A 21,396-nucleotide genomic window follows, 5' to 3' on the forward strand; every position below is an offset into this window, starting at 1 on the left:
ATTAATTTTGTGATAGATTGCCCGATGCCAAATGGTCAGAGAGGCGTGACAGTTGCAGTGTCTCTCTCTCTCCCTGTTTTTGTACATAGTGCATTGCTGTTCTATTGCCTGTGCTGACTAGGACAACTTTCCCTATGAGGTGAGACTGAAAAGTCTTAAGTGCTAGATACACAGCTAGAAGCTCTAGAAAGCTGATGTGAAGACTCGTGTACGTGTCGCCCTATAGACCTTGAATTGTCAAATTGCGGAGATGGGCACCCCAACCTGTGAGAGATGAGTCTGCTGTTAGCACGATCTGTGGAACAGGGTCGATGAAGGGCCGCCCTTTTGTGTGTTCCACCACTGCGATGGGTGCGGCTGTCTACCAACACTAGATCTGTTAATTGACACTGAGACCGATCTCACTGATGTGCTAAGCATTCTTGCAGAGGACACATGAGGCACTATTTTAATGCCGGATGCCATTATTCCTAACAGTTGCATGAAAGTCCTGACTTAGGTACAGATTGGTCTGAAACTGTAGTAGCAGAATTTGAATATTACAAATTCTGGCTGAATTGGGAGAGGCTAGAGCTGGGCAAGCATTTAGAGTCGCTCCCAGATAGGACTGCATTTGTGAAGGCTGAAGATGAGATTTCTGCGCATTGACTGTGAAAACCAATTGGTGGAGTAGGTCTAATGTAGTCTGAGTGTGTTGTAAACACTTTTGGTGTGCGCTGGCTTTGATGAGCCAGTCGTCTAGGTACAGGAAGACATGAATCGGTTGTCTTCTGAGATGTGATGCCACAGCTGCTAGACATTTTGTGAACATTCTAGGAGCAGTAGTTACTCCGAATGGGAGTACTCTGAACTGATAGTTTTTTGCTGCTATCACAAATCTTAGATATTTGCGATGTACTGGGTGAGTCCGAATGTGAAAATATGCATATTTTAAGTCCAGTGTGGACATAAAATCGCTATGCTGTAGAAGTGGAAGCACATGTTGAAGCGTGACCATGTGGAAGTGTTCTGCCAGTATGTACAGATTTAACGTTCTTGCGTCTAAAATTGGTCTTAAGGAGGCGTCCTTTTTGGACATTAGAAAGTACAGAGAATAAACTCCAGAACCTTAATACAGTTATCGGAACTGGTTATATAGCTCCTTTTGCTAAAAGAGCTTGTAAGTCTTGTTTGAGGAGCTGCAGGTGCTCTGACGAGAGTTTGCGAGTGCGAGGTTGTGAGAAAGTGCCCTCTTTCTGCATGGTAGCCTCCACATTTTGCTGAACTGCTGATGTGCTTTGAATGAGTGTGCCCTGGGCTCCTGCCAATCAGGTGCCCAGGGTCGATGTTCTTTCCCTATGCCTGCATTAAAAAAAAAAAAAAAACAATTGAAATCTCTGGCCACAGGTCAGACCCTGGTAAATGGTACCACAGGTATCCAGGGCACTGTGACCAGGGAACACCGCTAAGGGCAGCAGCACATTAATGTGCTACCTTTAGAGGCCCTGTACCATTACACTCACACCCTGCCTTTGCAGGCAGCGTGTTTTGGTGCAGAACAAAGTGAAGAGTCGACATGGCACACATTCCTGTGTGCCATGCCTACAACTCACTGCCCTGGCATAGATCAGTCACCACTCTAGGGTGAGGGTGAGGGTAAAGGTGCATGAGTCCTGTACCCCTACAGTGTTTAAGTCCATTCTTAGACATTGTAAGTGCAGTGCTGGCATTAAGCGTATTTGGTGCTGGGAGTTTCATTACGAACTCCAGAACACCATATTGGCTACACTGAAAACTGAGAAGTTTGGTATCAAATTTCTAAGCACATTAAACCCACACTGATGCAAGTGTGGGATTTAATGAAAAAATGCACACAGAAGGCATCTTGGAGATGCTACCTGAAAAACGACCTACCACTAGTGTCCAGGCTGAGCGGCTGCTTTCAGCTGCCACCACCAGACATCTTTCTGGACCCGTGGGTCCAGAGCCTGCTGCTCTCGGGGGCCTGAAACAATGCACATCCTGGGACAAGGTGCGAAGTCTCCTCTCCCAAGATGGGCAGGGTTCTCAAAGGAGAAGCTTCAAAGGCTTACCACCTTTGTGAGCTTCCCCAGGCTACTTGCTGCTTTCAGCAACTGGTCCCCACTGGTTCTGACCCCCCACTTTGGGCGGGAGAACCGGCGAGAAAAACAAGTGAGGTGGGGAGGGGAGGTAAAGCGCAATTCTCATTCCGGAGGGACTCAGCCAACCAGGGAAAGGCTTATGCCCCCCTCCAACTGGAGGGTGGCATAATAGGGGTGTACCCACCCCACAGAAGGGACCCATTGGTCCCAACCTTCTACCTACCTGTAACGCCCCTAAATCTAGTTTTTCGAGGCACCCCTGAACCTTGCTTCTTCAGACAAGAACCTGTAAGACATAAAGAAGGACGAACAGTGTGCCGAAGCTAACATGAGGACGCCGCCCACTGACTTGGCCACAGCCCTACTGGCCAGTCCCCACCTCGAACCTGCTCCAACGAAATCCCGGTGTGTCCTGCAGCCAGCAACCTCTAGAAATCCGGAGGACCTGCCTGCCTTCAATCCCAAAGACTCTGTTTCCCGTGAACACCGGATTTTTTCAAACACCAGACTTCAGCTCCGCAAGGATCCGCAAGTTTGCACCACTCTGCACCAGATGCCCAAGGCCCAAGTTTGAGTGGTGTAGGCATGTCACTGTTTATTGGGGGACGGGGAGTTACACATTGGTGTGCTCTTAACTCCTACCTTTGAATTGGTTTTCTAAGTACCCTACTCTGTAGAAGCCTCTGGAGGAAGAGGGTTGCATGTTGGACTTGTATGAGAAAGCGTTAGGGTCTGAGGATGTAGTTTTGGACCCTAGCCTATAAAATGAGCAGCAAAATGAGCCTCTGCTTGATGGAGACTGAAGTGCTCCCATGGATTTCACCACTTCGTGTCTTTTTTTATCTTTTCTAAAGCTTCATCAACTTGAGGACCAAAAATATGTTGCTTGTCAAAGGGGGTATTTAAAATAGTTTGCTGGACTTCTGGTTTAAAACCTGGAATCCTAAGCCAGGCATGTCGGCGTAAAAGAATGCTTGTGTTAACTTTTCTTGCTGCAGTGTCTGTACCATCTAGCGCGCATCTAATAGAATAATTAGATATAAGTTTTCTTTCTTGGAGTAGCACTTGTGCCTTTTTCTCTTGCTCTCCTGGGCGAGACTGAAGTAGGCTTTCCATCTCATCCCAGTGTGCCCTGTCATAACTAGCTAGTAGGCCCTGCGTGTTGGCAATGCGCCAGTGGTTAGCAGCATTAACAACCACTCTTTTACCGGATGTATCAATTAATTTAGAGTCTTTATCCGGGGGAAGTGCATCTCCAGAGAGAGAGTTTGCTTTTTTATGAGCATTACAAACTACCAGTGAGTCTAAGGGTAACTGTCCTTTAATAAATACAGGACGGTTTGTACTTCGTCAACCCTGGGTGTTAAAATATGGGTACGAGCAGGGTCCTTAAAAATCTAATCTGCATGCCTTATCATGCCTTTTAACATACGTAGACTGATTTGCCCTTTGTGAAGACCCTAGTGTCTCAAATAAAAAGTCCTCTGCCAAAGCCTCTTTGTGCAGTGTACCTCCATGATAAGCTGCTGCCCTTTAAATCAGCTCGATAATTTATCATACGGAGGTGATGGTTTTGCAGGGTATAACTATGGATCATTACCTATGGGTGGATCAATATTATAATCATCCAACCGATCTGTTGGTAAAGGAACATTGTCATACTCATCATTTCCTAAATTAGGCTGTGTATGAGGAGACCCCTGTGTTTTTGTGTGTACTGGATCTGAGGCTGGCAGTTGTGGTAATGGTAAAGATGGTGGGGGGATGGCAAAGTAGGGTGAATAGGACTTGTAGGAATGTCCTTCTTAAGAGGAATCTTATACCCAGTGTCCTCTGAACTAACTTTCCTTTTTGAAGGAGTTTTAGCTAAAATGTGTCCAGTACATGGGAGCTTTCTCAGTTTCGGGTCTAATCTGTCCTTCATTACATACAAAAATCGATTTCGGGGGATCTGGGACATCTATTCATTTCCCGAACTGGACTCGTCCCTTTTATCCTTTGAAGCAGAAGGTTTCGGCTCCAAACCAGATTTGTCTTTCGGAGTGCAATATTTCGGATCCGAAGACAATCTGTCTTGACTCGATCCAGAGCCGGAAAGCTTGACTATTTGTTTTGGTGCCGGACTTGAGGGCGGGACATCCGAAACAACGTCTAGGTGCAGACTTAGGCCCAAAGGCAGAGGTGGTGCCGATGTCTTATGTTTAGAGTTTTAAGAGTTTATGGGGTAAGGGGGCTTTAGGACCCACGGCACCCTGTCCCACTGGAACGTCCTCTGACTCCAATTCGATTTCTAAGTCAGAATCAGATTCTGGGACCGAGAAGGCCCACTCTTCTTCCGCAGCTGTTGATTCTTCCCGTTTGGATTCTTCTCAAAAGATATCCGGAGTATGTTGAATGCTTTTGCGCTGCATTTCTCGTCATCGAGCCAAACAATCCAGAAGTCTCTTTAGATCGGAACCCCCGACAAGCCTCACAATCTTCTTCCTTGTGCTTCGGTGAGAGGCACAAGTTGCAGACTTGGTGAAGGTCGGTGCAAGGGTACTTTGAGTGGCACCGAGGACAGAATTGAAACAGAGTCCATTCCTCGGCAGATAGCTGAAACAACGCGGCTAGGCCTGAAGACCGCCCACGATGTTTTCGACCTAAGATGGAAAAGTTCCCGATAGAATCTATACACAGAGAGGAAAACGCGTACGATAACAGTACAGTTGAGGGTACAGTGGATTGAGCACCAAGGGGAACCCGAAGGACGGTTTCGACCGGAGCGCAGCCATACACGCCCGAACCAGATGGCAGAAAGAAAACAATCTAACAATGGAGTCAATGCCCATGCGCACTATCACTGAAAGGAGGAGTCACCTTACCTAGTGGCTGGATAAGACTTCTTCGAAGAAAAACAACTTGCAAACATCCGGAACCAACTCTAGATGGCAGGAGTATGCAAAGCATGTATATCTAAAGCACACATGCCTCGAACGTATCGTTTCTTTCCTTATACTATCAATTAAATCATATCAGTTAGAAGTTACTTTAGTACCCTCTGCATGACAGTTCCTAGTGCACACCTGCATCTGGAGGGCTGAGTAATACACTCTAGTGTCGGGCTAATCAGTGCAGTAGGTCTCTCGAAATATGATCTTTGAAATTCTAGACTTAGCCGAGTGATGCAGCGATCACAAAACTTTTGCCTCTTCTTGAACAGATTAGCTTGGAATCCGCTGATCTGTAGACTGTCAAGTTAGAAGTTAGGACATCTAGTACACTCCCCATTGTGTAGACAGTAAATAACAAAAGATGTTTTAAAACAGTCCTTTAATACTTTCTTTCCCAGGGTTTTCAGCCTTTGCTTGTGAAAATAATCACTTCAATAGAGTGTGGGGTCTAAGAGCCAAATCTTATATTACTCTCATTTGGCTAAATTTGGATAGCCATATTCTGTGTACGGATGTTCATTAAACAGTCGGTCAATGGGTTTAACTGGCCTTATGGACTACAACCAAACAGGAAAGCTAAAGATTAAACCATCCACAAGAATGAGGAAAAGTACAACTTTGACCCTACCACAGTTCATAACCCTCTATAAACTGCTGCAGAGATTATGTCTTGTTATAGGTGCAATGCATTGCTTTTGTTATGTAAGAAGTGTCACCTTGTATGAAGCGGCTTTTACCTTTAACCCCAGAAGTGCTTGGCTATCAGGCAGTACAGCACTTTGCTGATGGGGTTACTGCAGCCCATCAGTGTTTCCTCTGCAAGCAATGATTTTATCCCATGAATGCCTTTTTTGTTACATGACCCCTATCCTTATTCAAAGGATACCTTGTTGCCGTGATCTACTGGCATGACCCTGAAGGGAATCATAAGAAAATAGAATCCATCTATTCAGGGGTATGGAGCATGTTTGTGAGAGAATATTTATGACATCATTGGAGGCATCACTAGATTGACCAACATTATTGCACTTGTTAAAAGATAGGAAATGGGGAAAGCAACAAAAACTGCATAATTCATTAGTAAACTTTTGTAGTATTCTCTTTAACTGAACCAATGAATACAGGTAGTAGAACGTAATTGCAATGCAGGCACTGGTTAGACTATTATACACTACTCACAGTAGCAGAATGACTAACAGATGGTCAATTACTGGGCCACCCTGAAATTCAGAATATATATTCAAAATGCATTATAGAAGACAGAGCTTTTATACTGGAGCTAGAACACTATGCATCTTTGGAGAACGTAAAACCAGTCTTGTTTCTTCAGACAGATGGATTGTGCCAAGGGCCCATGTTTGTGCCTGTAGTGCAGTAATATTATACAGAATTCTTTATAGACAGGCTTTCAGTATTTCTTTATAATTTGCACCTCTCTGTGACTCATTTGTTGTTACAGACGAACAGGGCTGGAAAACATGCCAATGTGTAACACTGTGCAGGTTCAGTGAGAATCAGATGCCAACACTGACCACCCTTTAATCTTGGTATCAGATTCTCCCTGAAGCTGCACAATGTTAAAAATATGGCAATTCCCTTAAAAAGCAGGTGCATGGCATTTGAACTTTTAACTGGCATACTATGGCTAATTTATCACCTGCAGAGTTAACACGGTCAAATAGCAGTACTCTATTCAGCAAAATCCCCACTGCCAGACAGCCAGCCAGGCACAGCAGAGTTTTCAGCAAAATTACATTTAATTAGAATGTATGTGCATTAGTAGACTCTATGACCATATGCACAGGATATGGCATGAGAGCAGAACAATTTGCTTTCAAGAGGAATATTTGAAATATAGAAATGAGGTGAGTTGACTGTATGCAAAAACAGCACTTTCTCTACAGAAAGGTGAATTATTCGCACATAAAGCGATTAGTGGCAAATATATTGATAGTACAATGAATAAATGGTTGCTCCAGCATATTGTAGGTTTGAATTATTAATTAATCTCAGAATTACACCCATTAACACAATGGCAATGGGGTAGGTGTTGAGTGAAATGTCCGCTACATTTTGGACATAGTGAAACTTACATTTAGTAAAAACAAAATACATACAAGTAAAAATAATGAATTCCATACTTACAATAAAGGCCAGGGAGTTCTTCAGCAAAAGCATCAAGTACAGTATCGGCTGCATGCAGGTGATCTCAAATTGTAGTCTATTGATACAACTACAGACGTTCAGCTCTAGACTACCTAGTTACATACCCGATTTAGATCATGGGACGGTGGGGTCAGCTGAGCGACATCAGGTGGAGAAGCAGAAAGCAAGTTGTTAGGGTAATCCAACAGATAGCACACTACGCTGGTATGTCCTCCCTTTGCAGCTTCTATCAACATGGTTGAGCCATCCTATTAAAAACAAAAATCTTACGTTATAATTCACAAAACCATACTGCAAATTGATTTTCAATGACGCTCTGTATAAACATAGAAGAAAATAAAAATTTGGAGGAAAAAAAACACCAAGAAGAGGTTGCTTATCTATTTGTTGTAGATTTCCATGCATAACACAATTTCACCATCTAGTGATTTGTCTATGAAAAGCATCTTGGATTAAACAAACATTTGGTGTATCAACAAGAATCATATGTATGAGTCATTTGGCTAAACAAACTCACAATGCCACGCATCACTTTTGGATTGCATTTTTCCTGACTGTGTAATTGAAGGATTGAATAAAATAAAAGTGAAAAATATTGTAAAAACTCTACAGTGGGGGCCGGAGGATTTCAGCTAAAACTAGATTACTCCAGTTGCAAACATCATTCATAAATGTTTTCCTATTACAGCATAATCTAGTTACGGACTTGCATGATGTTTGTGGAAAGCAAAAGCACTGTTCACACCTTATAGAAGTATGCATTACGGCCAAGCATTAGCAAAAAATATTATTTGAACTGTCTGCCCACTGTGGGCCCCCTTGCCTGGATCAAGCCGGGCTGAAGATGGCTGTAATGCCAGAAACCGGTCCTCGGAATCTTGTTTCCGGTCCAGGGAAGGCATGGCTTGGCAGTTCGGGCTGGACTGTTCCCATGAGGCACAGGGTCAGACTGATTTGCATATAGCCATGTCTGAACTGGGGGGGGGCAGAGTGGGCTAAAGAACGGTGATGGATTAAACGCAGATCTTTTGACTTGGTGTGAGTGTTTGATTGGTTCAGATGCTCCGTCCATCACCACCCCCTTTTGTACCGCTTGTGGATCATGTACCAGCACAGTGTGTGCATCAGAATTAGGCCATAGCTACACAGTAGTCGGCAATGGATACTGTCTAAGAAAGCTAGGAAACCCCTTTCTAGCTCGCTGATTGAGCACGATGCCTAAAAACTATTGTTTTGTCATCTAGGGAGCAACAACTTTATACAGAGTATGATACAACACGCTATGGCATAACCTTGCTAAACGTCTATGGAGAGAGGGTAAAAAACAGTTGCCAAAGACTTTCTTATAGGCTTTTTCTGGTCACTAGTGCACAAATTGGATTAAATATCTTATTTTGAATCTACAGAATACGGTTAACTCAATTGTTTGATTAATGTGGAATATGGATGTCCCCTCAAGGAAAACTCTGGATGAGTATACAAAACTACACTGGCCCTGCATATGTCTTGTGTACCTTAAGCTCCTGAATATCAATGGAAGTACAAACTTAAGTAACAGCAAAAAAAACTGACCAACAATCTTCAGGGGATGTTTCAGTGAAAATGAATGCATCAGCTCAAATGGAAGTTGCATTAATGACGTTAGTAGTGTATTCAGGTGACAGATGATGAGGCGAGGAGCAGTGGCTATATACCCAGAAAAAAGGATGCATGATTAGCGTGGAGAAGAGCGAAGGAATACAATAAAGATGGCCGCACCTTAGTGCTGCTCTGCTGGTCCGGGCTGTAATCTGATATTTATCCTACAACACCACCGGCATCTAACGTGAAAAGGAATGGAAAACTAACAATAACACCCCGTAGTGTAAGTTGGCATATATGGATGCTGCTGCCACAGACACAAGTCTGCCCTCCTGCTTCTGGATGAAACTCCGGGAGGGGAGGCCGGGACAATGTTTTCTGTCCAGGGAGGTGCTGGAACCTCCCCAGACAGGCTCTTAGTGTATTGGGGCAGGGAGGGCTGCATTCAGTGAATGCTTTCCAGACACTGCCTGGGCACACAAGGGGCTCTATGCATTTCTCAGTTCAAACCGGTTGCTGGGGCACTCAGCCCCAGCTCTGGCGCGAAACTGGACAAAGAGGAAGGGGTGTAACCACCTCCACCTCCACCCCAGGTCCACCCATAGGAGGGACCTTAGAGTTAGTCCAACCCCTAAACTTACCATAAGTATAAAACCCCAGTCCCCAGGACTTTAGATTACCTTGGACGAAACTCTGCAACATATATCCTGGACCTTCGACATTCCATTTCGACAGGAAGACTCCCTTGTGGTCAAGGAGTGACCACCCTGTTCAAACAGGCACCAACCGCATCTTTGCCGGTCTGCATTTTCGAGGCCCACTGCCAGATCCCGAAGAATCTGCGACACAGGACACGGACTTTCAGACATCTCTGACCCCGACCTTCGCTCACAGCAAAGCTGAAACCCGAGGCGGACATGAGAGACGTGGGACCGGAACTCCTGGACATCCTGCATTTTGCTACCTGCACCTTCTTCCCGAGGTATCCCTAAATTGTGCACTGGGGTGCTTGAAGCCCCAGCCCCGAGCACCTTTTGCACCGAAGCTCAGAGGCCCACACTCCACGAGTGTCCCGTGGGCCCGCTTTGTGCATTACAGCTTGACGTGTCTTCGCGGTCCTAGTCTGTTGGCTAGTGAGCCCCGAAGAAGACCAACCTTCGTTCCAACTTGCTCTCCTGGTTGCTCCAGGCTTGCTCCAACTTCCCTGCAAAGGAGAAGTTCTACAGACCTTGCTGGTCTGCACCGAAGTCAATCTCGACATCCTGCGTGGGGTGCGTTTGCCAAGGCTTGTTGGGTCCAATCCGGATACCGACACCGCAGTCAACTAGATCCTTCGAGGGATAGCTCGAATCCAGCTCCTGGCCATCGTCGATGCCTCCTGGCCCTCGTGGCTGAAGAGACAAACTTCATCTCTTCACCTGAAATCACCTGACATCTGGTGGCATCTTTCTATTGCCGCCCTTGTCACTGGCTAGTGGCCCAGACTCATTCTCCTCTGGTCACCTGCAGCACTTCTTTGCAGCTCACCATTGGAATCGACGCCGTAACCAGACACGAAAAGACACCTATGCACCCGGCTTCCTTGGTGAGGTAACACAAGTACTCCGGTGCTGCCGTGGGTATTGACTCTCCAAGTGTCCTAGTCTAAAAAGGTTCCATCGCAGTTCACCTCCTTGTACCCTTTTTCTTTAAAATTGTAACTTGTTCGTTCCCCATAGAAAGTCAATGGTAAGCCGCGGCTGTGTTTAGACCCTGCACATGTCTCCCCTGGGCCTCCTACATCTTAACCTTTGGTTGTCCTGAGCAGCCCCGGCGTTTCCACAGGCCCTAGGCCTGCTTTCTATTCCTCACGTGGTTCTTATACCACTATTTTAGTATATGGTTTGTGAGGCCCTTAGGGCAAAACTTTATTGTGCAACTTAACATATGCTAATTAAGTTCCTTGTATTGTACTTTTACCTCTGACCTCAAAGAGTCCAGAGGGGTTGTGTTTAGAATAAATACATATATATTTGATATATACCTTGTGTGGTGTACCTTCATTTGGTACTCAAGAAATTATAAATGGTAAAATAACTTGCTTAACTCGTCTCCAAGTCTTAGCCTGAAGGCTGCTCTCCACAGCTACCCCTAGGATAGCTTTCTTTAAGGTTGACTTTATAACCTACCATCAATAAGGGTCGATTAGACCGGGCTAACTTCTCACACAGCGCGTCTCAGAATTAAACACAAGGGCAAAGCCAAGATATTTTTGTCACCCAAGGATGCCATGCTCTTTGTAAAACAGTTGGAAAGACAAGAGGCGACAAGATCATCAGGAGATGAAGCAGACAACGAGGACGGAGCAGTTAATTTAGCCCTTCCCCACACACATTTTCAGGGGTATTGATTTATAGGCCCCCAGGTGCTAGTAACAGATTCCTAGGGGCACTAACTGATCAAATATCCAGCTTTAATATAGAAATGACTATTGACAATTCTCTGTGATTTTAATCTTCATGTAGGTAAGCACGATTCCAATCATATTAGACAGCTTCAAGCGGCATGGAAGCATTGCAATTTACCCAATTTGTAACTACCTACCCATGAGAAGGGTCATACTCTGGACCTTATTTTCTCCAATGATCCGCAACTTACAGTCTCTAAACCCTTGCCAGTACCTTGGTCAGATCATTGCTTAATTACCTTTTCCTGTCCTATGCCACTGCAAGGGCACACATCGCTAGTTCAAAGTCTCACTAAGAGGAGTTCGTCTAAAGTGAACTCTAAAACATGGCAAACCACCCTCAAGGAAAACTCCCCCATCCTCCCAGGGAATTTAGACGAAAAATACCAGCAGTGGGAACACTGGATTACTCAATCCGCCAATACCTGTGCACGGAAAAAAAAACCTTTAACAGCAAACCTTCTAGAATCACCCCATGGTCTAATGAGCAGCTTCTTGCACTAAAAAAACAATGCAAAAAATTAGAAAGCGTTGAATGAAAAATTATGACCCCTCCCTCAAATCGGACTACAAGCTGCTAATCAGATCATACCACAATGAAATTAAGTTAGCCCAATTCAAATTCTATGGAGACAAAATAGCCCGGCCAACAAACTCTAAGGAATTGTTTAAGGTAGTAAAAACCTTGTCCAACCCACACAAAAACACACAAACGCCCCCCTTACTTCTATTAAAAGATGCAATGTCATTGCAGCCTATTTTTCTAATAAGGTGACTAAACTATACGATTGATTCCTTAAAAACAGGGAACCTTTCACTGTTAGATAAATCGCCCCAAACATCTTCCCTGGCCTGTTTTCCCAGATTAGAGGAAGAGAAGTCCGACAGCTGATTAGGACAATTAAATCGGGTTCTACATTGGACCCAGTGCCCCCTCATCTGCTACTGGATGCACTGGATATTCATTCACCCTTGGAGACTGAACTTCTCAATCTCGCTCTAGATTCGGCATTAGTTCCAAAAGCTTGGAAACATGCTATCATCAAGCCACTCCAAAAGAAAGCCAATATTGATCCAACAATTTTGAATAATCTTCGTCCAATCTCCCTCTTACCATACCTGGGTAAACTCCTGGAGAAGCATGTTAACCATTCTTTGTCTAACTTCCTAGAGTCCAATGATATCTTCCATCCTACCCAGATGGGCTTCCGAGCCACATACTGTACTGAGTCGGCTTTACTGACAGTTACTGAAGAGCTAAAATCCACACTTGATGAGGGTCGGTCTGCCGCCATCCTCTTGCTAGTTCTCAGTACCACTTTTGACACTGTGAATCACGCTATTTTAAAAGTGAGATTGGAGGAAATGGGGATTCAGGGAAAAGCCTTGGAGTTGCTTGCCTCCTTCCTGGATAATAGATATTTCCAGATGATAAAGGGACTGAGCTTCAGAGCACCTCCCTACCACATGTGGCGTCCCATAGGGTTTGTCCCTCAGTTCGACTTTGTTCATTGCTTATGTCCGTCAGTTGGCTGAGCTGGTACAGGAATTTGGAATATCGGTGGGGTCATACGCCGATGACAAAATTTGTGGTGTCCTTTTCTAATGGCTCTGAATCTAGTGACAATCAACTACCCATCTGTCTGGAGAGAGTGGTGAGTTGGATGTCCAAAAGCTATCCTAAGCTGAACGGGGGAAAACGGAGCTCATGTTGCTCGGAGATCAAGGTATCCACTCACCTCTGATACATTGGCCCAAATGTATGAGAGATCCTCCTGTCGCCAAATCTGCTATAAAAAACCTGGGTATTTGGCTGGAGGACTCCCTAATACTGGACTGTCAATCCAGGGAACTTTCGGGGATATGTTTTTCCCTGCTCAAAATGGTAAGGAAAATCATTAATATAATCCCTGAGCAGGTGAGGAAAATGGTGATACAATCCCTCCTTATCTCACGTTTGGACTATGGAAACTACCTCTATTTGAGTTCACCTAAATATGTAATTAGGAGGCTGCAAGTGGTACAGAATGTGGCCGCTAGACTCATGTTAAAGATCCCCAACCGCATCTCTGCTAGGGAAGCACTTAAACAGCTCCACTGGCTACCCATTGAGGCTAGAGTTACGTGTAAAACTCTTTGCATCGAAAGTAAAGCTATTAACAATTCTGGGCTGGAAAAACGGAGGAACCTGATATCCAGGCACATTCCTTCTAGACATCTCAGATACGGCCAGAAACAGCTCCTCAAAACTACCAGAGTTAAAAGAGCCAGATGGGGAGGTAGATCTTTCCCCCATCTGGTACCTAAGTTGTGGAATGCCCTCCCACTGGAAATTCGTGCTGCCCCAAACAAACTAGCTTTCAGGAAGAATTTGAAAACCTGGCTTTTCCCACAATAATTAGGCATTGGCTTAGCTTGTTCACTGTCAGAGCTCCTTTTAGCGCTGGGAATCCCTTGGGCAGCCATGCGCTCTATAAATCCAATAAATAGAAATAGAAACCATTGAAGCAGGTCTTTGAAGCAGGTCTTTGAAAAAGGACAATCGGTAACAAATTAAAAAATGGTGACGGGTGGAAATATAGAGTTTGTTGTGGAGTATAAGGTTTGTATGAAACTCCTCATGTTAATGATAGTGTAAGAGATGCTAATGTGGACTAACGCCTATACAAATGACTTGTGGGTATGTAATACCTTTTGTTGGTAGAAGTATATGCCATTTGTTTTACCTTTGCAATTAGGCATGCACAAGGACTGCATGAGGGAGGCGTTAGGATATAATATGGGCTATCTAGGTGCAGTGGTAAATGTACTCGCCCCGACTCCCCCCCCCCCCCCCCCCCTGAAAGAACATGGGGGGTAAGAGGTGTCCTGGTGACCCCCCAGAGGGGAAACCCCCAACCGGACAAAGTTCTCCTTCTGCACCATAATACTGGTGAGAGACTATGATAGGAGACATGTTGTATGATTACGTTGTTGTTCTGTTAAAAACTGGGCTCCTTAGCATAATTGGGATGCTGAAGTGGGTGGGTAAGACAGTTGGGGATGTATATATGAGTAAAAGCATGATGTGCATGATCCAATTGTTGATGAAAATGCATACGCAATCGAGTACCACAGATATACAGAATAGCCCAATAGGCAATGGGAGGAGTAGCAGATCATATTAAAAATGTGATATCGGGGGAGGAGCCGCGCTAGCGACCAAGATGGCCGCTTGAGCATCGGCTCCGCCGGCCGCCACTTCCTGACCGCCTATCCGGCATACTATCCTGTACCCCGTCCCCACTATCTTGTGGGGGACCGTCACCTGAGTCAATAGGTGAAATTTGGAATCGATTGCCTGCTCTGGCGTCTGAGTATCGTCGTCGGAGGAATTGGGGCCTACGACCATGAAGACCGGGACCCCGGGTGTGCTTCCATCCGGGGTGCAGTGCGACAACATCGGCTGCCGAGACCGGAAGTGGCCGGTCGGTCCCTTGTTTGCTGTTACCGGGTGGCGATCGAAGCTCCCTTGCGCGCTCTGCTCTACCCAACGGATAATCGCTACAAGGCCCTTCTTCGCTCGACTGAGGAGTGGTGGGTTTCTCCTGCGTTTGCGGTGGAGATGGCGACACGGGACCCTGACAAGACCCTCCCGAAGGCTCAGAAGCCGCACCGTCAAGTCCAATCGAATCGGATCGACAAATATGCTGTCTCAAGGGGATCCCGGCCCAGAGGGGGATCCGGCCGGAGATGATCCGACCATGAAGGAACTGATGGCGGCCATCAAGGGGGTCCAATCCTCTTTGGGGACAATAGACACGAAGTTGGACACGGTTACTATCGAGGTGGGTCTTGTTAGGGCCGACCTCAACAAAACGTCCGAGAAGGTCAAGGACCTGGAAATGAAGACGGGGAGCCTCATCGAGGATGTGTCGGAGCTCCAGAGGGCGGTGTCCGATCTCAAGGTGGCACGTACCCACTTCGATCAGAAGCTCGACGAGTATGAAGGTCGGGCACGCCGGAATAACATTTGCATCCTGGGGGTTCCGGAGCGTTCGGAAGGAGATACCCCGGACCTTTTTGTCGAGGATCTTGTTGCAGGGTTTCTGTACTCACACAGAACTGTGCACAGAGGAGTGGAACCTCGGCAAATTAGGGTGTCCCAAAACTTACCTTAGCAACCAACTCACCCCTTACCGAGCTAGCTACAGTGTCTCATTGGACATATCAAACTTCCAATGTTTAGACAAACCAGAACATGAACTTACAGTACCTCAGGGTACGTGGGACTCATGAACACTCTTTCGTTATATTATCATTACAAACCAGAACATGGAGTAAAGAAGACACATGTGCATTTGAAATGTTTATTTACTAATGCCGTCTTCTCAGGCGCAGTATCTTAGATAATACAAGTATACTTATTATCAGTAGCAAAATTATCAGCATAGTTACTAAGACATAAAAAGCGAATGGTGACAGCATGTTAACATGCTGTAATGAATAAGAGTTAACAACACTTATATCTCACCCTCCCTAACACATATATTATATTATTAGCTAAGAAGGTCTCTTTGGGTTGTTTTAGGGCGGGCCCATACCTTAGTGTCCTAGCATGAAGGAATCACATCAGCATACACCAGCTCTCTCTGCATGTGCACCGCATCAAGTGTGTTAACAATTCTCGTGCAAAGCAATATCAATCCCGCCTCAAGCCCAAGTTGGCAAAGGCTGCACTTGTGTTATGACTATGAAGGCGTGGAGATCAGACCTCATAACAATTCCATATCGTGTTGCTCCTGAAACTTCAGCACTCACCGTGCAGACATGATTTATTAAACAAAACTGATATCAGAGCAATAACATATTATTCTCACATACACCACGGCAAACAACTAGGTTGAAAGCTAAGTCAACAATTAAGGGTCGTGTGCAGAAGTTGCAAGAAAGGAAAAATGGCGTTTAAATCTCAAATGTACCTATGCTAACTTAACACGATATAAGGATATATATGAGCTATATAACACCCCCCCATGATCCGAGAACGGACTAAATAAGATAACAGAAGTGCCATCACATGAGAGCAGAATCCAACAATAAACGAGCATGAATAAAAATTCAATTATAAAAACTAATGTTAAAAAATAGCCCACAAGTATAATGTGGCTCAAGCCAATAGGCAAGCAAAAAATAAAATGTCTTGACCAAAAGTCAATAAAAGCAAGGAAATGCTATTAATCAGCATGTCAATTCGAGGCAGTGTTTATGATAAGACTGTATATGAAAAGTAAGCTGCAACAGCCTCCAGGAGGAAGTCACTGTCCTCATCCGAAAACAGTTCAGCCATCCAATTTAAAAGATGAAAGGAACATACGTGATCTCCCAGCACCGGATCCTCTATAACCATCAGAGGACAGCTCGGTGGGTTTTCAAGAAAACTTCGTTCCAAGAAATTTTGCGCTGCCGACAACACATCCCAGGGACCCATTAGTCCATGTGCCACCGCCAAGGCCATAATCCTTTCGTCAGAACAAACCAACTCGTGAGCAATGATAGGACTCATCAGTTGATCAAAATCGACGTCAGAAGATATCGGTCCGCAGAGACACAAATCAATGGCCCAAAGGAAATCACAGGTCAGGCAGCGAAATACAGGCTGGACACAGGTGAAATAGGAGAACCGAAAAGATAATCCAAACGCCGTGCTTAGAGTCGCCAACGGCAGTGTGCCATAATAATCAAGCATGCGGTTGCGAAACCGCGTCAGTAGCAGTTGAGCGTGGTCTTGCACAGGAAGGGCATCCATATTTAAAAAGGCAGAAAACCACCAAAGCGCCAGCCGCTAATGCAAGTAAAAACGGGAACCCTCCAAACAAGGATGAAAAAATAGAATGGAAGAAGGCAGGGATGACTCCAAAAATCTTCTCAAAGGAAGTCACGAGACCACTGCTAACAACTTTAAAAAAATGTGCTAGGCCCGTTGTGGAGGATGCGTTAAAGATAGAACGAACCATAGCTCCGAAATGCAAAGGCAAATCAGTATTTAATAGAGCCTGAACCTCCGTACGGGTGTTGGCAATGTGAAGCACGAAAGTTTCACGGGCCGAGCTCAAGGCCACCTCTTTCTGGGACAATAGAGCTCTTATTCTAGCCATGCCGCTGAATTCTGCTCCCAAGGTCGGTATCTGTGGCCAAATGGAAGACTCCCTATGTTCACGTGTGGGAGGATAAAGAACATTTCTGCAGCAAATAACTCGCTCACTTACTGTTACTATGAAAGCTATACCTTTAATTAACCCACAACAGTTTTCATTATTGAGCATTAAATAACTACCATTCTCTAACAATTTAAACGTGGGGATGATAGCAGGAACTGGCGTGCCCTGTAAAACGCAAGCCATATTTGGTCGGTCCTTGTTACATGAACCGTGTAACCGTATGTGTCTGCACATCAAAGAATGATCTGGAGTCTCAGTACACTCATCCCCTGTCAGATAAACCTCCTGTTCATCCTTGAAACATCTGTATGTGTATGGGAGTGACCAGACCTCATGAAGAAAACCGCTACCTAAGGGTTCAAAACGACCTATTGGCACATATTTCATACAATTTGAAAACTTATATAAAGCAAAAGGCAGTGTTATTAAACCGTGGATAAGCCACGTAGCAGCAGTGGCTTCTGCCACAGAAAAAGGTAAAGATTCCAACCTTTCAATATGTAGCATAGAAAAGGAAGCATCACGCATTGAAAGCAAGCGTTGTTTGTCTGTCAAATTAAACGGTGCAAATAAAGAGGAAACGTTCATGTATCCCCAGGGAACTTTACCCATTTTCAGAGTCTGAAGTGTCCATGCAAACTGCATGATTGACCGTAATTGATTTTGACCATGGTATAATACTGACACTTCATCATGCACAATATCAACAACAGACGACACAATATTATCTAATGTGTAAATTCTAGAGGAAAGCACATTAATGCTATTGTCAACCACTGCAAGCACTTTCTCAAGATTCGCCTGATCAATAGCCCTAAGGCGTGAAGCAGCCTCAATCTGTGAGAGTTTCCAAATTTCATTGTAAACCCCATATAACCACCTTTTCGACCTGCCACTAGCTGGGCCTTTAATGAAATCATTCAAATCCACGTCTGCATTCAGTTTGGAAAGGTGATACTTAACCGCAGGTAAAGTTGAATGTTTCAGCCAAGCTTGACACAACTTGCCCACAGAGTAAGAGGTGACAGTATGACTCAAATCAAACCGGGGATCTGATCTAACAGTCTTAAATCCGTCAGTTATATTTAAAAATCTTTTTTGGCAAGAATCAGCACTACGGTGCCAAAGCAGCCAACCCTTGGGATTCATACTGGAAATGTTAAAGGAGGAATTAAGAAGCAGAGCCTGTATATCTTTAATGGACAATTGAGTAAAATTACTCCAATTCTCATATTCCTCCAACTCCGGGAAAGACGGGGTGTTTAACCTTTTAGATGTAGCCAATCCAAAGCATGTGGTCTGGGAAATGGTTTCATTTAAAAACAACATATGATTCGGGATGAGACATGCACGGTGCAAAGCCTCAGTGCCTCGTACCTGCCAGGCCCTTGAACCCCAAACCGATTTAAGGTCTATTGTTTCCTTCCATAACTCATAGCCCCCAGTAACTAATTGATCTAGGAAGGCCTTCGAATACAACAATTTTGTATCGGTAAGTCTAACCTTGGACAGTGGCTGTTTGTGAAATTTAAAATAAAAGGACTCGGGATTGGTCTGGTTAAAGTCAGTGAAATAAGTATACTTTTTAAGAAACGTTTCCGAACTCCCTTGTGTAGGTGCCGGGCAATGTTCCCACTGAGTAAAATTAACAGCATCCCTTCGGGAAGATGTCTTGTGTAAGAAGTGATTGCCATAATGTTGGTAACAGAACAATTCACCATAATTAGCAGATTCCAAATATAAATCCTCAGCATCAAAAGCAGCATAGTATTTTAAATCAGAAAACAAACTTTCCACAGCATTAACATCCCAATCATCAGAACGAATGTTTTGTTTCACCACATCCCCCATATTCACTCTAAGTACATTTGGAACATTAACGACTTCCGTTGGGCCATGAATCTGAAAACGAACTGCATCCCACGCGATTCCATCCAGAACAGGCCATGCTGTGATGTTAACCAAAGTCAAGTCTCTTTTTAATCTGTGTGTAGAATGTGAAGAGGAAAGTGGGGCCAAAGTTCCATTTAAATGAGTAATGCAAGTTCTCTCCTCGACATAGTGTCCATTCATAATTCGAAAAAAATAAAACACAAAACCAATTGACATAAAAAGGTAAACCGAAAAAAGGACCAGCCAAATGTATATCCACGGAGGTATCAAAAAATGTTTTTTAAACATGCTAGCATATACCGCAATTTGAGAGGGTTTTTTCGAGGCAAGGGAAGCCGAGTCAAATGAAAATCTGGATCCCGTGGCTAAACGAGCTTGCAGGTCAGGCATGGACAAATCAGTGGGGTATGTATAGTCTGTCTCATCAATGTTAGTTCCGGGTAAATTATTTAATAATGGACTGGAAACAGCAGGTAATTCGATGGCCACTTCAGGTTCAATATTAGAAGCAGTGGGCATAATTGAATTTCTCACAATGGAAGGACAGGAAACAGCTGGTGTCATGCTAAGAAGAATCGGCCACTCTGTGTATCTTGACATTGTCAATAGAAATAAACCTGTTTTCTTTACGACCTGGAAGTGGTGGTAAAATGACTGTTCTTGTGCCCTTCACTCCAAGCACTGGGACTGGAGCTCGATAGGAGGGACCAAACTCTTTCTTGTTGTCGATCTTCTCTCGAACCAGTTCTCCAACTTGGGGTAGCCAGCCAACTACCGGGATCTGCAACGCATCATCCGATGTGGAGGGCAAATGTTCCTTTGCAAGACTGTCTCTGGTCTTTTGTAGATTCTGTAAAACATTGCAATGTTCATCTGCGTCAAAGGAAGTGGCGCGAACCACAGAGTCTAGACCGTCAAGGTCAGGGACGTACATCTTGATGCCAAAGAGCATTTCGTATGGGGTCCGCCCACCCAGAGACCTTCTAGGGAGATTATTAAGAGCACGCTGCACGCCATAGAGGTGAGCCAGCCAGTTTCTGCCAGTGCCTATAACTCGGGCTGTCAAAGATTGCTTTAAATCACGGTTCATTCGTTCAACTACACTATTACCCTCAGGTCTGTAGGGTGACGAAAACTTGACTTGGACCCCCATCGAAGTCATGGCATCCTTATACGCCTTAGAGGCGAAAGCCGGACCCTGATCCGAATGGAAGGTACCACAGGCAAAAATCCCTATAAAGATACGCAAATCTCTAATGACAGTCCGTGAATCAGCGCTGCGATGTGGCCATACCCACACAAAGCGTGTGCATGAGTCAACTGCTACTAAGATGTACTTATATGCAGTATCAGATGAAAAAGGACCGCAGTGATCTAAATAAACACAACCTAGCGGTTTATTAGAAATGTACAACTGAGTCTGTGGCGGACGCGTAGCAGTTGAAGGTTTAATCTGCTGGCATATGTCACAAAGAAGGACATAATCACGCGTCTGTTTGTACAGTCCCCGCCACCAGAAACGTAGTTGTAATTGAGTTACAGTGGCCGAGACGCCCGCATGCGCAGACGCCACACCTTCATGAGCCGCTGTAATCAAGTCTGCTCTGCGATCCGAGTTGGGAATCAGCCGTTCCCCAACATCAGGAATTGTCACAAAAGGAACCTTTTCGGGACTTAAGTGGTATTTATACTTCGAAGGGAATCCCGCAGGATGTTTACTTCCCTTCTCAGAGGCAGCAATCGCTGCCAAGATGTCGCTATCAATCTTGGTTTTAGACCTAGTAACTGCTGCAACTAAGTATGTAGATACTGCTGATTTCGCTGCTTCATCAGCAAGCGAGTTGCCAACAGCGTGAACTCCTACGCGCTGATGACCGAGAGTATGAATCACATAAACGAGTGGCAACATAGCCTTAGGCTCTGCCACTCGAACCCAGATCATTTTATGTTTTATTGTGCTACCCTTGGAATCATGAAAATCATTTTGAATCCAAAAGAACAAGTTTTCATTGTAAGACTGGACACAGTAGTAAGAATCACTTACAATTAGAGTAGTAACACTTGGATCTGCGTAC

The 21,396-nt window shown here is 44.7% G+C and overlaps 1 protein-coding gene across 14 annotated transcripts in view; it reads right to left on the reverse strand.

Annotated features, from left to right (window-relative positions):
- Positions 1–21,396, reverse strand: part of ANKRD17 (ankyrin repeat domain 17) — a 1,381,421-nt gene that overhangs the window by 804,967 nt on the left and 555,058 nt on the right. For all 14 annotated transcript variants that reach the window (XM_078676026.1, XM_078676025.1, XM_078676019.1 and 11 more), the window contains exon 13: positions 7,306–7,449. In XM_078676026.1, coding sequence (XP_078532152.1) covers positions 7,306–7,449 — 144 coding nt within the window. The remainder of the gene's footprint in view (positions 1–7,305; positions 7,450–21,396) is intronic.

The sequence above is a fragment of the Lissotriton helveticus genome, chromosome 2_1, assembly GCF_964261635.1.
Source record: "Lissotriton helveticus chromosome 2_1, aLisHel1.1, whole genome shotgun sequence".
Classification (NCBI taxonomy): domain Eukaryota; kingdom Metazoa; phylum Chordata; class Amphibia; order Caudata; family Salamandridae; genus Lissotriton; species Lissotriton helveticus.